Source organism: Monodelphis domestica, chromosome 6 (assembly GCF_027887165.1).
Source record: "Monodelphis domestica isolate mMonDom1 chromosome 6, mMonDom1.pri, whole genome shotgun sequence".
In the NCBI taxonomy this organism is placed as follows: domain Eukaryota; kingdom Metazoa; phylum Chordata; class Mammalia; order Didelphimorphia; family Didelphidae; genus Monodelphis; species Monodelphis domestica.
Genome location: NC_077232.1, coordinates 271,054,776 through 271,074,115, shown reverse-complemented (window position 1 = coordinate 271,074,115; position 19,340 = coordinate 271,054,776). Strand labels below are relative to the sequence as shown.

Below are 19,340 nucleotides of genomic sequence, written 5' to 3'. Positions count from 1 at the left end.
CCATTCTTTAGTTCTCACCTTCTTTGGTTAGATTTTCTCCAGGACTATCCACTCTTTAGTTCTCACCTTCTCTGGTTAGATTATATCTTTTGAGCTACTTCACACTTCTTTGTTAAGTTAACCTTTGTTAGTTATTTGACCTTTTTGTGACTAACCTTTATAGGTACTTAACATCTTTTTGTATTAAGATACTAAAAATAGACTTACCTTAAAGTTCTAGCTTCATTATAAGGGGAGAACTAAGTACCTTCATTGTTCAATCAGGAGATTACAACTTTATCTTCCCCTAAAGTACTATCTGAGTAGGATGGAATAATTTTAAAGTTCACAGTACCACGTCACACCTATCAGAAATGGTATATGCTGGAGAGAACAAGGGAAAGAAGGTACAACATTGAACTGTTGATAGAGTAGCAAACTGGTCCAACAATTCTGGAGAATAATCTGGAACTATGCCTAAAGACCTAGAAAAACTGTGCATATCTTTTGAAACAGCAGTATCATTACTAAGTCTGTACCCCAATGAGATCAAAGGAAAAGGACATATATGTACAAAACTATTTATAGCAGCTCATTTTGTGTTGGCAAAGAATTGATAACTGAGAGAAGCCTTATGAATCAAAGATATGGCCTATGAATGTGATTGAATTCTCTTATTGTATAAGAAATGGCAAAGCGGAGTTTCAGAAAAAAAAAAGAAAAAAAAAGATGTATATGAACTGATTAAAAGAGAAACAAGGAGAACTGAGGGATTATTGTGCAGAGTATGATTGTGAAAGACTTCTCTGATTAAGACAGTGCTCCAATGTCTTCCAAAGCACTCATAAAAAAAATGCTATCCACCTCCAGAGAGAGAACTGATGAACTCTGAATGCAAATTGAAGTATAATTTTCTCATTTTCCTTTTTTCCTCTTTCTCTCTCTCTTCTTTTCAATATGACAGACATGGAATATGTTTTGCATAACTTCTGATGCATAAGTGGTATCATATTGCTTGCCTTCTTAGTATATTAGGGATCATTGGGGAGGAAAGGAAAAATTCTGGAACTTAAAACTCAAAAAGAAAAGAATGTTAAAAATAAATTGACAAAAATTTTAAAAAGTATCTCTTTTACTGCTTCCTCCTCTGAACCCTTGCTGGGGGAAAACTCTTAAGCTAGAGCCCAAAGTCAAATTGTTCCTCAGGGATCTAAGGTGGGCATGGAGAGCCATGTTGAGGAGCCTAATTCCTTTACTGAGTGGACAGACAACCTCAGAGCAATGAACTCGGGGTAAAACCAAAAGTGTAGGAAAAGGACAACCTCCTGTGGCCTCAGCTTTTGGTGCCAAACTGTAATATGTATGTAATATCTATGGACAGCATCCAGAGTAAAAAGGGCAGGTTTTCATTTCTGTGACTCCAGAAGAAAACAGAAACAAGAGAAAAAGCATCCCTATGAACACCTTTAGAAATCAAATCATGTAAAAGTCATTGAATGAAAATTCTTATCCATGTGAGTCTAGGAACAAAATGTCAGTTAATTTCTTGAGTATGCTCCTAGGACTGTTTCTCCTTTGGTTTCGTTTCCATCCATTGGGTAAGTACCATCTCTTTCCAAAACATTTTTGAATAAGGCGTTCCAGACCATTTCTTTTCACACCAGTATACTAGGCAAACTCTTTGGGGATAGGAAAGTGTCCATTTTGGAGGTTTATCATATGCAAGAGCATCCATCTGTGGCTCCTACTTTAGTGCTAATTTTCTAGGCTTTTCATCTTCCCAGAGACCTACTGGTTGACTTTGGGATTGAATAAGATTAAGAACCTTAATTTGACACAAAAACAAAGTCTATGTCAACATATCAATAAATGAGGCAGAGAGATCAGCCTTGATCAAATTACTTTCTGAACAAATGATCTAATTGAGATCTGCTATGTTTGAGCAACTTAACTTTCTTTTTAGTAGAGCTGGAAATATTGAGAATTAATATTTCTCTGGGGGGAAATCCCCAAACTTTCCAGACCTTCTCTTTATGAAAGTGGTCCTTTATAAGGGGAATGATTAAAGATAATAACCAAACTTAACCCTCCTGAAGATGCCATCTACTCCAGAAGTTATCCCTGAAGGGATAATACTATCATACGACCTTTTCCATTCTCTCTTTGAGGAGGGTGTTCCAGGAAAGAATAGGATGATGACTATTGCTTTTGGAATGCTAGCCCCTAAACTATACTTTAATACATTTTTTCTTTATTCAGTATTCCAATGAATGCTACTTTCCATCATCTTGGGGTTAGAGAGCATGGATGCCAGTTTGGACATCTGTCACTACTAGCCAGAAATGGTTTAGATATTAGATTAGTGTTAAATGAAATAAAATTGTTTCTGGCAGACATACCTAAGAGAATAGCACTGGCATTTTTGTCTTTAGTTCCTCTCATTCCACAAAGAAAGCCTGGGATCTTTCTTTCTCACAAGTGGAACTGTCTTTCCTAAGATATTTAGGATTTACTTCTCAAAGATTGTGAAGCTCTATTCAAAGAGATAAGGGGTTGAAACAAAGTAGAGGTTATATGGTGTCAGGTTAGGAAAATGAATTTTTCACATGTTGCAATAACTGAGACAAAGAACTGTTCCCTAGGATATGTCAACTCTTGACATTTCTACCATGAGAAATATTTCTCTTTTGACCCCTTCTTTACATTTACAGAACTATCAATGAGTTCAGGTTTTAATAACTTCTCACCTGATTATAGCAATAACCTTCTAATGGTCTTCCTGCCTCAATCATCTCCCCACTGCAGTCTATCCCACACACTGACAAAATAGTTTTCCTTAAGAGCAAATCTGACATTACGACCTCTCCTTCCCCATCCATCACCACCTGCCATACTCAACTAATTCTAGTGGCTTCATATTACCTCCTTGTTTAGCTTTTTAAGCTCTCCACAACCAGGCCCCTAACCTATCCTTCCAGGCTCCTTGGACAGTCCTCTCTCACACACACATTGGTCTTCTTTCTCTTCTTCACACTGTACAACATTCTATTTCCCAGATGGAAATTAAATGATGCCTTTACAACAGTCATTTCCCATGCCTAGACTATACCTTCTCCTTAGCTTTCAACTCATTTCAATAAATATTTATCCAGCTGTTGTGCTGTGTTGGGGATATGAGTAAGAAAAGGAGCTTACAATCTTAGGGGAACAGGCAACACACAAAAGGAAGTTGAGAAGGGGTGGGGGAAAACACCAGGGAGTACCTGGTACAGGAACCCATGATTCCCTGGAGTTAAAGTCAAGTGGAACTGATGATGGAAAATGGAATTGCCAGGAAAGGTGTGAGCCCTCCACAGAGGGAGGCTTTGGGGAGAGTTAGCTGTTCTGTCCTTCAGGCCACCAGTCAGAGAGAAGAAGCAACTGAGGTTGAGTTGAGAAGGTGTTGAGTCTCAAAACCTGAATCATTTGGGGTGGGAAGGGTGGTGGTAAGATTTCAGGTGATAAGCTTATGGAGGCATTGGGAGTTGGGGAGATACATTAATTCTAAGCAGAGTAGCTGATGGAAAATGGAGTTAACTCTTCCTGTAAAATGTTGCTCAAAAACCATCTTCTGATCCACTGAGACTGTGCAATACAGAAAGATAAAAAAGGAGGGTGGGGAAGGACCTACTTGTAAAAAAAAAAACCTTATAGCTGCTCTTTTTGTGGTGGCAAAGAATTGGAAATTAAAGGGATATCCATCAATTGGAAAATGACTGAACAAATTGTGGTTATATGATGGTGATGGAATACTACTGTGCTGTAAGGAATGATGATCAAGATGGTTTCAGAAAGAACTGGAAAGACCTTCATGAACTGATGCAGAGCAAAATAAGCAGAACCAGGAAAACAATGCATACAGTAATAGCAGTATTGTGGAATGATCAACTGTGCTAGATCTAACAACAATTATTGGGAACTCAATGATCCAAGACAATTCTTTTTTTTTTTTAAACCCTTACCTTCCAACTTGGAATGAATACTCTGTATTGGTTCCAAGGCAGAGGAATGGTAAATCCTAAGCAATGGAGGTTTCCCACAGCCAGAAAGTGTCTGAGGTCAAATTTGAACCGAGGACCTCTTGTCTCTGGATCTGGCTCTCAATCCACTAAACCACCTAGCTGCCCAACCCAAGACAATTCTGAGAGACTTGGGAGAAATAATGCAATTTGCCTCCAGAGAAAAAAACTGTTGGAGTCAGAATGAAGATGAAAGAATATGCTTTGTCACTTGTTTATTTGGGTATATGCTTTAGGATTTGGGTTTTATATGATTACTCACAAAATGAACAATATGGAAATATGTTATACATGATAATATATGTATAACCCAGATTGAATTGCCTGGTCAGCACCAGGGTGGGAAAAGGAAGGGAGGAGGGAGAAATGTTCAATCATATAACTTAGAAAAACTTGTGTGGAAATTTGTTATAGCATGTAAATTGGCAATTAATTATTTAATTGATTAAAAATTTAAAAAGGAAAAAAGAAACATCTTCTGAATCAAACCTTTTAGATGTTTTTATCTACTAGTGTCTTCACTCCTAAAATACCTCATATTCTAACTACTTCATATTTACTAATTTTATATTTATATTGTATATACTTACATATATCCTTTTTTCTCCAACTCCCCACCTCCCATGAGAACATAAGCTCCTTGAGAGAGAAGGATTCTTTGTACTTAATTTCCTAGCACATAACACAGTACCTGGCACACTTAAGCAATACTTCTTGAGTGTTTGAATGCTTGAATGCTTGATCAAAGGGGTTAAAAGGTGTTTAAAGACTATGCTGTAAGTTTCTAGAACCTTAAGAGCAGCTGGACCATGTTTCTGAAGTTGGGTGTTCAGCAGGTACATGCTGCTGGTTTAAGATTGGGAGTCAAGAAATAAAAGAAAGCAATTACCTTTTTTAAGAGATTAATTACAAAAGTGACTTTAAAAGGAGAGAGAGAGAGATCTGCCTGTAATCCCAGCTACCAAGAAGGCTGAGGCTGATAGATTTTTTTGAGCTGTGGAATTGAGAACTGCATTGGAATAAGTAAACTGGCCTTAGGTTTGCTTATTCAGTAAAAGTGAGTCAGAAACAGCAGATCAAAGCTGCCAGAATGACCAATAGTGGGATCCCTTGTTAGTAAACTCCTCCATTTCCAAAGATGGGAGAAGGGTAGTAGAAGAGGGAATAGTGTAAGGAACTTAGTAGATGTATAATAGTGTAGAAGAAAATTTTTTTTAAAAATAACTTTAAAATATTCTCATTCTTTCTAAAAACATCTTTGCTTCTCTCTCTTTCCATTTCATGCACCACCCCCAACTCTCCCTCACAATCCCCTTCTGCAAAGAAGGGACTAGTAGCCTCCTGTCCCCTATTAAGAGAACAGACGCTTACTCAGAGGGATCAGGACCTTAGGAGAAGCCTGGGTGAGCAGAGTTTCCTGGGCCAAAGCCTTACTATCTACAGGGGGTTTCCAATCATATTTCACAGTGCCATCAGGCTCTGGAAGCTCTCTATTCTCTCCAGGCAGCAATGTTCCCCTCCACCACACACACTCTCTTTGTGTCTTTGTTTCCCTCCAATCCATGCCCACCCCCAACCTGACCCCTCCTTTTAGCTTCCCCCTTTTGCCACAGGCTATTTGCTAGTCTTCACTGCCAACTTGGCTAATCTGAGGACAAGCCTGGTGGAAAGAAAGGGACCTGGCAGCAGTGTCGACAGAAGGCCTCAACAGGATCACTTCCCGACTCCTACTCACCCCTCCCTGCCTTCAATTTGGGCTTTTTAGTGGAATACTGTATGCTAGGAGGGATCGGGGAGGAGGTCACAGTGGGGTGAAAGGGACTTCTGCCCTCCTCTCTAAAATTAACTGAGATCATGGTAAGGATGGGAGAGAGGAGTCTCCTATGGTCCATCTGGAAGATGCCTACCCAAGAACTCTAGCTACAGTATCGGTTCCTTCTCACATTGGGGAAAGCTTTAGAGATCTCATTTGAGCATTGCAAGAGATCAGACAACGGGGATCTCACACGCATATTCCACTTAATCCTAACACATATGCTGACCTTCTTTCTTGGAGGGCTGGCTACATCCTAAATTAGGGGAGCATCAAACTCTGGGGTTTCTGGCTATTGGTGCCGGAAGGCAGCAGCCCCTCGCCCTCACTGTACCTTTAGCCTAATAGGAGATCACAAGAACTCCCTCCCTGAAAATTCAGTTACTTAAAGTATGCTGGAAGGAGAGGGGAAGGTCTTCCTAGGCTGCTCTCCTGAGACGCCTTGTTTCTGGATTACCTCGGATTTGAGGGTGGAATCAAAGAGGGTAGTTATATGTAGTGAAGAAGGCAAACCCCAGCTAGAGTCCTCTTCGTTTGGACCCAGCTTTTTCTCCCCGTGGCTTCCTGGGCTCCAACCTCATGCTGAAGGTAACTACCAATTCCCTTCCTGAACTAATTTATTCACTCTGTATACGGACTTCGTAACAAGGAAAAGGGCTTGGTTCTGGTAGCAGCCTCGGTTTTCATTCTGGGGGGAAGGAATGCAAGCTGACTAACCAGTAATTCACAGAAAGGAGTCCACCAAGCCTGCAAGGCGAATGGATACCTTTAGACAACAAGAGAAGCAGGAGCCAGTCAGGAGAAGCTAAGGTGCCCCAGCTCTCCAGCCAGCCCAGAACACTCTCCCAGGGCCTAGAACCAGTTTCGGTGGATTTTCGAGATTTTCTTCACTTTGTCATCGAAAGAAAAGCATCTCCGTGTTTAGTTTATTTCTGCAAGTTACGCTGCTCCAATACATTTTCTCCCTGACCTTTATGTCAGCGACTGAGTAATTTGTAGGTAATTAACTATACCGATTTAGCCGAGTGGTTGGTAAGGCAAATTCTGTGCAGCAGCCTTTTGACCCATAATGAGGCTTCCAGATGCATCTGAGCGACCCAGGAGTTGATAAAAGGACAGAAAGCAGCTCTCGGCTTGGCTGTTTTTTAAATGAAGCTGTAGATGCTCACTAGAGAGAAAGTGCGAGCAGCTTTCTCCTCTGGGCGTTTAACAGGGACTGAGTCCAGGGTTGAGAAGAGATCATCTTTTTAGAGAATAGAAGTACTCTCGGGGAACCAGTCTCTCGACCCGGTGGAGTATGTGCTGCCTCAACAAGGACAACTTAATCTACGGGTTTAGCCTTAGAGACAGACAAAATTTGGTCAGTCTGCCAGCAGGGCAAACGGGGCTATCTAAAGGACTTTTGCAGACCTTGAACCTAAACAATTACCTTATTGTCCTGTTCTCTGGTTCTCAACTCATCCTCTTGGGGATTCTTCGTACTCCAACACCAATATGGCTTATAAATGAGTGTAAGTCCATACGCATTCAAAGAGGAGGCTTGGCCCGCCTTGGAGTTTGGAAGACCTGGGTTCAAATCTCTCTTTTTTTCCTCTAACATATATCAGCTGTCAGACACTGGGCAAGTCACTTAATCTTTCTCATTGCCTTATGAAACTCACTGTAACTTAAGTTTCAGTGTAGATGGTGAACTGCCCTAGTAGGAGGGAGTCCCTCATTGTGACCTAGGCATGCATCAGAAGATAACCAGAAATCATTATCAGGTTTGATTTGTTGAATCATCTACAACCCCTTACTTGGTCCAGAAGTAAGTTTGAAAGTTGGAGTGGACATAGAAATCCTTTAGGTTCCTATCTCTTGCTCTTTTGCTCCTAACATTGTATCAAATTCTTTCTTTGAGTCAAAGTTTGCAAAGAATGAGAGAAAGTCCTTAGTTCTCTTCAGTGTTAACTGGTCCAAAGAACAGAGCTTTCTTCCTCTCTAAGATCTTTAAGATCAACTCTAGGGGTTTCTACAAGGTCAGTGTCTAAAGGAAAACAGAAATGTAAAAGAAAATAGGTTTTGCTTCAGATGCTGATGATACAATTAAATAATTAGGATAAATGTTTTAACAGAATTATACAGAGTCAAAGTGTTCTTATTTTAATTTATCACAGATCTACTAGTGCACTAGGAAAATCTGAAAGTATCTGGACCTACCATTGGGAAACTTTGCCAGTCTTTCATTCACTGTCCTGTTCAACCTCCTCCTTTATGAAGCAATAAGAAATCAAATACTCTTTGGAATTTCTATACTAAAAACAAACTTAAAAAACCTAACATTTTAAGAGTTGCTTTTGCATGGTATGCCTGCTGAAGGGTAGCCCAATCTCAGGCACTGCTTGAACATTAAATGTCCATAGGGTTTTATGTAGTTCTTGACTGTGGGTTTTTGCCTTTTCTTTTTTTCTTTTTAAAGTTATTGTCTGTCGTTATGTAGCCAATGCTATTGGCATACATATTTAATTCTGGATGTGTGTTTCTTTCTCTTTGACAGTGACTCCAATGCTTTGGTAAAGTGATTCTCTAGCTGATTTGATGCTAAGTACTTGGAAGAACTTCAGTTCTGAAATGTCTGACTAGGTTCTATGTATTCTTCATTGTTTAGATAGGAAGCTTCATTTGGTTCCTTAATAATTTATAAAGCTAAATAGAATCAACCTTACTCCTAACTTGTGTTAACTGGCATTATGAACCTAGAATATGGCCTTTTCATTAAAACTTAAAAGTGAACAAAATATCAGAATGTAGTTTGTAGTTTTAGCATATTTGCCAACTATTCCAAGAATACAAAGAAGGTATATTTTTCAGATAAGTGAAAATTGTATAAAAACATATCCTCTATTCTCAGTTTTCTTAAGGTTAAAATCAGAAGCTGCCTATCATTAATCAATCATTATACTTTTTCAAATTGCAAATCTGGGTACACCAAGGAAAAAAGAAACCTTGTGGGAGAGAGGAGAACTAAGGCCAACCTCTGTTACTGACCCAAATTCTCTCCTTCCATGTATATAATCCAAATGATTGAGTATATGTATTGATGTACCCCAAAGTGGTTTATTAGATGAATGGCAAAACAAACACATATATTGATAGCATTGCTAGTGAGTTTTTCATCACTGGAGCATTTCAAGTGTGTGGCTAGAAGATCAATTAATGAATAAACAAACATTTATTAAATGTTTACCATAGTTCAGGTACTATGCTAGTTCTTGTCCAGGACCTTTGTAAGTGGACTCAGGGAGGAGAATTAGATGTACCATTCTATTCTTAGATCCTGCATGGGCATCAATACATGCTGGTCTAGATGGATCTCTTAAATACAGAAATTAACCAGTCCGGGGCTTAGCTAACCTGAAAGCATTTGACCTTTCCCCCATCCCCTTCCTGTTTCCCACCAAAATCTCTAGAAATCAGGACTGAGAAGCCAGAGACAGAACCTCTCTGCTCAAGTGGAGTTCCTCGAGTAGAGAAGTCCCTTTCTAGCTTTGAGTTCTACCGTGCTTCAGGACTGGTAGGAGTTCCTTGAGAGAAAATATTTCAGTTTTAAGGGGGTCTTCAGGGAGATAAGAAGGCAAAGGAGTTTAGTTATTTGCTTGTGAATGGGCAATGGGTGAACTGGATTGAGGTAGGAGGTATTTCTGATGTGTGTATGGTGAGGGCAAGGGGAGGGGCAGGGTGGCTGGCACATTTCCATGTTTAAATCACCTATTTCCGCCACTGACTGCCGGAAGATCTGTCTTGCTTGTGCCAGGGATTCCCAGGCTTTGCGGTGGGATTGGGGATTAACCCTGTGCCTGTAGTGAAAGAGAGCTGTTGGCCGTGGCCCTCCAGTAAATGCATCCTGAGTTGAGGGTGCAGTTTTTTTCGTCCCTGTTTCTCCTTATCATTTTTTTCCTACTTCCACCCCCTACCCCCCGCCCCATCTCCTCCCCCAGCGAGACTCCCTCACCGCACTGGCCGGCTCCTACACAAAGCAGCGGATGGAGGAGAAAGGTCTTCTAGCTTCGCAGGCATGCATCAAGCAGTGAGATCACTCCTGTTATAAATATCTCTGGGCCACCGTTGAGATTTGTTCGGGTTGTCCTCAATCTCCTCTCCCTCCCTCCCTTTCTCCTCTCCCTCTCCCTCCCTTCCTCTCTCTCTCTCTCTCTCTCTCTCTCTCTCTCTCTCTCTCTCTCTCTCCTTTTTCTCTCTGTCCCCCCTTCCGCCCCCCTCCCTCTTTTCTGTCTCCCCCTCTCTTTTTCTCCACCCCCCCTCCTCAGAGGCTATGTCCACCGAGTGCAGAGAAGGGGGCAGGATAGGCACACAGCCGCTGCCGCCGCAATCGCACCGGGACCAAAGATCCCGGGAGGAACCTCGCAAGATGCTCTTAGGAGTCCTGGGTCTGGAAGAATGAGCTTATCCTTCCTCCTCCTCCTTCTCTTCCTGGGCCACCTGATCTGCAGCTCCTGGGCTGAAGAGAAGCAACTCCTTCCCAAAGCGCAACTAGGACTCAGTAACCGGAATCGAGGGGGCAGCGGCAGTAGGGGTAGAAACAACACTTCTTCCTTGGTTCCTTCATCTTCATCATCCTCATCTGCCTCCTCCCCTTCTTCCCTGGGAATTAAGGGCAGCGACTCGGAGCGGAGCAGCTTTCAGTGGAGCCCATCAGGGCGTCGGACTGGCAGTCTCTACTGCAGAGTTGGTATCGGTTTCCATCTGCAGATCCATCCCGATGGCAAAGTCAACGGCTCCCACGAAGCCAATATGCTAAGTAAGTTGTTTGCTATCCTAGAAAACCGACCCCGCCGCTCCAGGTGTCGGGCGAACTGGGAGAAAACTGGCGAGTTCAGGGAAATCAAGACAACCTTTCCGACCCTTGGACACTGGCACCCGAACCGGTGCTGGTTATGATCACTCCAGTTGGGTGGGGACCCATCTTTCCTAGACACACATTGCACACACAGACACACAAGCTATGTGGGTATGTGTATTCATATGTAGATGCCTACGGTTCAGGTCTGCGTGTAGCTTAGCTTCTTCCTCCATCCTCTACATGTAAACACCAGTAATGACATAGGATGGCAAACAGAACCACAAGGGGGGGGGGGGGGGGCAGTGAGGAAGACGTGTTTCCCTCCCGTCCTCCACCGTACTCTTTCCCCTTCCTACCTAGCTCCTCTCCTCAATGAATTTCTCTTTACCTCAGAATTTCTTGCATGCCTGGAATTCTCATTAAGAATTAAAGCACATCTTTGCCTCATCGCAAAATAAAACGAGCAAACTGTCTGCACAAAAAATCCTAAAAGAAATCTAACACCGGCTCTCACTCCCAGTACCCACCACATGCTGTATTAGCGAAAAATCCCGAAAATGGTGATTCTGCCAATAGGCACGTTTAGCAAGGCTAAATTGACTTCAGAATGAAAATCAAGCGGGCTATTTGCAGCTCTTTGTAATAATGGTTGTCCATTTTCTTTACTATTCCTGGAGGTAGATGAGAGGACAGTTTTGTTTTGTTTTTTTTAATTTATGAAGAAAAAGGAGGGGAGGCAGGATTGCTAGGATGTCAGGGCTTCAATATTCAAAGCTCTTTTTCTGAAACGGAACCCTCAGTTGGATATGACTTTGCCAAGTTTAGAACTCCCTTCTGTCAGTCTTTTAAATGAAATTTATGAAGCACCTCTAAAAGTGTCTCCCATTTTTTTCTCCTTCAAATACTACTTTTAGCATCTCGTTTATGCAAATGAACTGTGTTCTGCTTTTCTTCTCTAACACTAACCCAATGGGTTTATGGGTTGTTTGGGTCTCCTACACTCTGGCAAATCATCCCTAAAAAATTATTTACCAGTGGGACATAAAATAAAATTTCCACCAGGAAGACTTTAAGTTAGAATCTGAATGGATAGATAAGGAGGAGGAGGAGGAAGAAGAAGAAGAGAGTGAAGAGAGAGAGAGAGAGAGAGAGAGAGAGAGAGAGAGAGAGAGAGAGAGAGAGAGAGAGAGAGAGCAATTAAACTATCATCTTATCACTTCCCAGCTAACCCCTTTTCTTCAAATGTCTCTTAGACTCATAGCTTACACAGACTCTAGAGTGTAAAACTATGTGTTGATTTAGGTGCTTCCAGATCAACTCAATCACTTTGCAGACTTCCCAGTTTTCAGGAATTTGGCCTCTAAGCCTCAGTTTCCCCATGTGGAAAAAGGGGGGATTTTACTATATATCACTTCTAAGATCCCATCCAGTTCCAAATCTATCAGTCTAGGATCTTTCAGTCTCCCGGTCATAGTTGAAGGCACTGTTTGAGAAGGCATATGAAGAGAGTGCAGCAAAACTAACTCTAGCCCAAGCAGCTTCCAGAAGCCCAGAGGCTGAAGACAGAAGAAAAGCAGAGACTAATACTGAATGCTCCAGTTCTGGAGGAGGGATACTTTACTATAAGCATGTGTATTGGAATGCCTGTTCTTTGGGATTTAGAAAAACTTCCCAGAGTCAGTTGTTTTAGCAATGTGTTTATCCCTACCTAGCACAGTGAACCATCAGTTTCTGAGGATTGAGTCTTGGATCCCATGGTCCCCCTGTGATGTGGGCTATTAAATGCCAATGTAAAGCTGTTCAGTCATAGTGCCTCATGTTCTGGACTCCTGAGTCTATCTCTTATAGCGAGATAGGTTGGAAGGTCTAATGTATCTGACTAAAATAAGTGGATGACTATTCCTAACTTCCAGAGATGAGAGAAAGTGAGCTTTGGACTTTGATCTCCAAAAAATGGACATGCATCTCCTACCAACATAAGAACTGTTCCCCTCCTTCAAGATCCAGGGAATGCATGGTAATATATTTTAGTGCCCCCCACCCCGTACCTTTTCATTCAATCATGTTTCTCCTGCTGTTATGCCTGCTAGGGTGAAGGGATCCCACCCTGGGATTTGTGGAAAAGACATTTTCCATTTCACTTTCACTCTAATCATTAGTATCAGAAACTTTCAGCTCTTGCTTCAGGATCCACAGTTGGTTGTCAGCCTCCCACCTTTTCCACCTCCCACAGCCTCCTTCATCCCTCCAAAGGAAGAATTCACATTACTCTAGACAGTGTTTCAAAACTACCACTCCTAATTCTCTCCCCAAGTCTTTTTTTAGATCAACCCTGTCATGTAACCACATTAGAGTATTACCCCAACCTGGGCATTTGTGAACCCTAGGTAAAGTCCCCCTCCTTTTCCCCCTTTGATTACCTTTTATGTAAGTTTTTTTCAATAAGTATTTCTAATTGAAAACAATTCTTGCACAAACTCTAATTCAAATTTTCTATTCTGAAAGGAAAGTTAGTCATAGAAGAATAAGAGATAGCCTGCTCTATCTGAGAAGGTCTAAGCAGAACAGAGGAGAAGCATATGTGTTCTGTGTAGAAAGGAGGGATTAACTTTTGATCAGGAAACCTTAATTTCCAAATTCCCTTCTTAAGAAAGAATTGTTAAGAAAAAGAAAAAAAAAAGGGAAGATGACTGGAGTTCCCTTGTTGGCAGATTATCAAAGAGATTATTCAAGACAAAATGGGGACAAGGTCCCTAAGGTATGGGATAGTGGACATGAGCAAATTTCACCTACCAATATAATTTGTTGACCCAGAGTACGTTTGATAGACTTAGTTCAAGAACTCCCTCTCCAAATGGATATCATTGACACTTGCTCTTTATTTGATAGTTTCAGAGAGTAGCCTGGGTGTACTCAGAAGTATCCTCCACCTTGGTTGTGTCCCATTGACTAGTATAAAGGGTTTCAAACAACTAGGAATTATACAAGCTAAAGGGAACAATGACAGTATTCATTTTTATAACATATTAAGGTTTCCAAGGGATTTATACACATTTCTTCTGAGCCTCACAACAACCCTGAAAAGTAGATAGAGAAGAGATTAATCTTATTTTACAGCTGAGGAAATTGAGGTTTAACAGACTTTCCCAAGAGCACATTCCTTCAACTTCAGACCCAAATCTTCTGACTTTTCTATTAGGATCTTTACACTATATTAGCTTGCCTTTCTCTGGCTACCTTTCTTTATGTCTCTATAAAAAGAAGTCATTTTCTTTAAATGCCAGCCAAATACAAGTTTTCATTTTCTCAGTTCTTTCTTTCTTCATCCCAGTGCTGGATAGGTCTTCAAGAATCCGTAGATCTTTTGTCTTCTTTTTGTGCCAATGTGAAGAAATGGGATTTAAATGGTCTAGGGAACTCGTGGGGAATGAACTCTTTCCAGTGTAGATGGGCAATTATTCTGCAATTTGATTTTAAAGAGTTGCCTGGGGCATGGAGGAATTAAATGATTCACAGTATATGTCAGAGCTAGGACTTGAGATCTTCCTGAATTCTGAAGTCTGATTCACTGTGACCCATTGCCTCTCATGTTTTTCCTTGGCTATAAAATAAATATCTGTGTTATCATTCTTAAGGAATTAGATGCCTTTTAGAGGTAACAGATCTCAAGCTTTTTAACAGAAATGGTTTTAGTTACTAGGTTTTATTCTAATATTATTTCATAATTTGGAGAGACCATTAGGCATATTAGCTGGAACAAAGAAGAGTGAAATTTAAGTCTCACCTCTCACATACTGGCAATGTAACAATAAATGTGGCAATAAATAAATAATTTTATTTCTTGGGATTGATCTAGGCAACTCTCTCAAACTATAAATTAAAGAGAAGGTGCTGACCTGCATTAGTAGAGAGTATTTCCTCATCCAGAGGTTACTTTACATCAATTAAATCCTATCTCAAACATATATAAATTTAATGTTTTATGGATAACTTTTGTTTTTTATGTCACAGTAACTTCTTTATAGACTTCTTTTTCTATGCCCACAATTAAGCCCTTTTTTGTGCCAGAGAAAAATAGCCAAGATTCCCTCCATACACTCCCACCAAAAACTTTTATAGGCATTGAGTTTATGTAGTATTTGGTCCCAAGATCCTTTGACTCTGCACTATCCCTTATACATTAGAGTAGAGACAGAAGATTCAATCCCAAGTCCTGGCTTCACCACTTGCCTACTGTGTGACTTGGGGGAAATCACTTATGACTTTCCAAGTCTTCATTTCCTTATTTATAAAAATGTCATGTTAATACAGAGTTGTGGTAAATGTCAAGTGTGTTATGTGCCATAGAATTGTTGTTCATTTTTTATATACTCAACACTATGTTGGACACTGAAAGGATATTTAAATTCTGATGCCTACCTTTAGGAAGTGCTGATACCATAGCCCCACCCCCCATCCCCAACAGTGCTTCATTTTCTTCCTCCTACAGGTATTTTAAAACCAATAGGTTAGTTAGCACTGTTACTTGGGATCTCAAGATTCAGAACAGAAAGAGATTGTAGGATGAGTCAGGCTCACAGATGAGGAAATGGGGACCCATTGGCGAGTAATAATGTGTTCAGGGTATCAAAATTAGTAAGAGTGTGAGTCAGAATTTGAACCTAAGTCCTTTGATTCCATATCCAGAGTTATTTACATGATAACTACATTGTGACCATGCCATAGGCTTCATGCATCCAAAATATCAATCTGCAGCACAGGGAAAGTGAATGAACAAAGAACTATAAGTAAGAGAGCAATGAGAGTAGAAGAGATTGGGTTGGGCCAGAACACATTTAAGAGAGCTAACCATCATTTAAAGGGTTTTAAAACAGCACTGAACCATACTAATGTGTATTCCAGAAAAAAAAAAACTATTCAAAACATGCTCACTTTATATACTTACCCTCAAGAAAAGATAAAGTTTTGCTATGCAAAGTCATTCCAACATTCTTGTAAGTTCGAAAAGAGTTATTTCAGACATTAGCATTTACCATATAGAATGTGGATATATATTATAAAAATATTTGACATTGGGAAATTTTTCAAATTTTTGGAGCTCTGCAATTCAAAAGGATAGATCTTGGGATCATAGACTTATATTGGAAGGGACCTTAAAATCCTTCCTTATAATCCAACTGCTTTCTTTTATAGATGAGGAAACTGAGGCAGAGAGGTTGGGGGATTTGCTCAAAGCCGCAGAGGTGGAAGGTAAATGGCAGACCTAGGATTCCAAACTAGCATCTCTGACTCCAGACCTGGCACAATGAGTTCTCACTTAGTTTGGAAAGATTTGAATGGGGTGACAGGTTAACAAAGAGTTATCAAAGAAACACTTTTTTAGGCTCTCATTTTTATCTGTGGTCACAAATAAAGAGTCCTCAATCAAAAATCAAAAGATATAGTTTCAAACCTGGGGTCTGTTATTCCCTTCTCTGGGCCTTAGTCTCTTTAATTTATAAAATGTATCAGTTGTCCTAGATAGTCTCTTATTCTTCCAGCTCTAAATCCCATTAAGTTATTTGCTATTTGGAAATATAAAGGGATAATAGAGGTCTCTTCCATTGATTTAGTAGATCTGTAAAGGTTTTTGTTGCATCCTTCCCATCTCACCACACTTTCTCCCTTTTTCTTATATGTTTCAAATATAGCTAAAATGGGAATGCTTCTGAAATTGTATAGCAATTCTCCAGAGAATCCCCTGAGAACTAAAAAATCTTGGGTGATTTGCAATATAGGTAAAGGCCACATCTCAATGAAGGAAAAACATGTGCCTGAAACTGAACAACATTATCATTTGATTTTATCCAAAGTGCTATTTTTTTTTAATTGAATGAAAAACACACATGTGCACACAATTTACTTACTGAGTGAGATTTGGCAGATTGGATTGACCACAGTTTTGTGTTCTTCCCAGCCAAAGTGAATTAGGGGCCATGTCTACTTTGTAGAAAGGGAAATCAAAATTGACAATCATCTCATTATTTTGATTCTTTTAAAAAATTTTTAAGCATCAACTCTGTGCTGGGCTCTGTGCTGGTCATGGGGATATACAAATAATAGCATTCATATATAACATTTTCAAAGTGAGCCAAGTACTTTAGGTAGAACATGTCATCTGGGCATTACAATAACCCTGAGAAGTATGGTTTGTCTACCCATTTCACAGATAAGAAAATTGAAACTCAATGACTATGCCATCTCAAATGTTAGAAAAGATCACTATTGTAAACCATCCCCTACCCAAGAAGGTTCTTTCTTGGCTTACATTGGCTTAATTAACAAGGAGAGATTATCTGTTTGGGGCAATTCAAGATAATTCAGGAGAACAAATAGGTGTCTGAATTGCCCCATTTTTTCCAGTTCTTCACTTTACTATAACTTCTTTCTATAACTCTGTAACTTCCTATAACTAGCTTTCTGACCAGAGAAACAGGGAAACTAGGGAAGCAATTGTTTACATTATTAAATCTCTTGTTATATACCTGTGCAAAAAATACATTCTTTGTGCTTTTATAAAGAAACCTAGATACATTCCTCTGGCAATAATATCCTAGAGGGAGAAAGAATTGAAGAAGTTATTTTTCTTAATGGTTTTTTCACTGCTTTTCAATATTCTCATTTACTCTATTGTGATGCATAATTGAGAATACTTACCTTGGGACAATAAGTTGGCCTTATGCTTAGGTGCAACAAATAGGTGCCTATGTCTTGTCACTTTGAGAGACACAAAGGATATACTGTTTTCTCAAAATATCTTCCATATACAGTATTATGTTCCTTGCAGTTCTATATAGCTTAGTAATGTATTCCTTTGAATTTAACATTCCTCTCTTCTTGCAACAATCCCCTTTTAAAATGCAAGCATTTTGGAAGGGAGGGCATATTAAATTACTAAAATCTTGGAGTAAATTATGTTAGATAATTTTATTCCGTGAGTAGAGGGAATATTGAAAATGGAAGGGTGGTTCCTGAGACAAAAAGTAAGGGAATTAAAAGGAAGGATGGGAAGTCTAAGCCAAGAATACAAATTTAACTTGCTATGGATTTCAACAATTAATTTCTATTCAACAAATATATGTCAAACACACATTAGGTTTATGGCTTGTATTTTTGATTGGTATAGTATGATTGCTACCAAAATGTGATCCCAATACTCGTACTTCTAGGTTTCTAAGGTCAATAGATCTAAATAGCGACTGACTTCTTTATGACAAATATTAACTAACTGTAGAACTGAGCATTTCCATGAAGATGTGTATTCATCCACATACAACCCCAAATCTAGGATTGATTTACTTACTGAGATTTGGCAGAGCAAATATAAAAGAGCATTTGCTTTCCAGAAACTCTTAAGAGTGTATGGGAGGAATAAACATGTAAAATACTGTCTACTGTCCAGTACAAATGAGTTACCATGAAACCACTACTTGGTGTTGCTTTCTTTTTGCCATAATATTACATTAAGATCTAAAACTCTGGCTCTGGTTCTATGTTAATGCCTATGTGAATTAGTCAACCTTGTATAAAATAGACTGCACTTTTGAAATTAGGAAATGTAAAAGTATAAGAATGAGTTCTATGTATTTAAATATTGTGTTTTATTAAAGCAAGTATCATTTCAAGTACATAAAAAACTAAGTTTCTCAGGAGATTAATTTATCAGGAATAATTCCCTCATAATGGTCATAGCACCAAAACAAATGTAACAATCCTTTTTTCTGTACTTTTTTCTCCAAAACCTCAGCCAATAAATAAAGTAAATAATGCTACATTTAATATCAGAAATCAACAATATACTAAACAATTCGTTTCTATTCAGATAAGTCAATGTCATCTTTCAACTAAAATTCTTAAAACTATTACTTTGGCATAGAGTACTTTATTGTACTCTATGATCATGTTTCCATGAAAGCACTCAGAAATGTTTGCAGATACACAGTAAATTTCATTTAAAAATGCTCCAAACTCTTCTGGGTTATGAATTTTGGTTCATTTTCTTGAAAATCAAATAAACATTTAGAATGTGAAGCTGTTGATAATATTAAGGTGAAATATAGAGAGAATCTGTTCTCTCCCACACTGAATTTTTGGGATTTTGTCATTTTTTCCTCTCTCCTCCTTTCTTCCTCTCTCTATCATATACAGTCAAAGCAACATTATACATATGAAGGCACTAATGATACTCTTTTAGAATTAATATTACTCTTATAGAAGCTTTCTCTGGAGTTCATTATGAACAAAACTTGTAACAAACTTAGAATAAGTCCTTAAACCTGATGTTAGTTTGACTGCCTTGATAAATAGTTTGTCCCAGATGATTTATTTAAGTATAGCAATGTTCAAAACATATTGAAGATTGGAATTGACAAGGCAATATCTCATCGAGTAATAGGCATATTTATTCACATTCTAATGGCAAAAAAAGTTTCTTTTTCTAAAAGTTTTTTTAGGAGTTTAATTTAAAGTGAACATCTTTGAATTAGCCATTGCTTTCCTTGAAAGAAAGCTGTACACTAGCAGCTAAGAATGATTTTTTTTTTAAATCCTTCAGATGATCTTACTTTCTTGGGGGAATTACCACCTGACCAGATAATTTCATGGAATTTAGCTG

The 19,340-nt window shown here is 39.2% G+C and overlaps 1 protein-coding gene across 2 annotated transcripts in view; it reads left to right on the top strand.

The window, feature by feature from the left end:
* Nucleotides 1-9,611: 9,611 nt before the first annotated feature.
* Nucleotides 9,612-19,340, top strand: part of FGF5 (fibroblast growth factor 5) — a 31,152-nt gene continuing 21,423 nt past the window's right edge. Inside the window, exon 1 of one of the 2 annotated variants that reach the window (XM_001364964.4) lies at nucleotides 9,612-10,645. In XM_001364964.4, the coding sequence (XP_001365001.1) occupies nucleotides 10,285-10,645 (361 nt within the window). In that variant the 5' untranslated portion in view covers nucleotides 9,612-10,284. The remainder of the gene's footprint in view (nucleotides 10,646-19,340) is intronic. The other variant, XM_007495960.3, reaches the window with a different exon arrangement.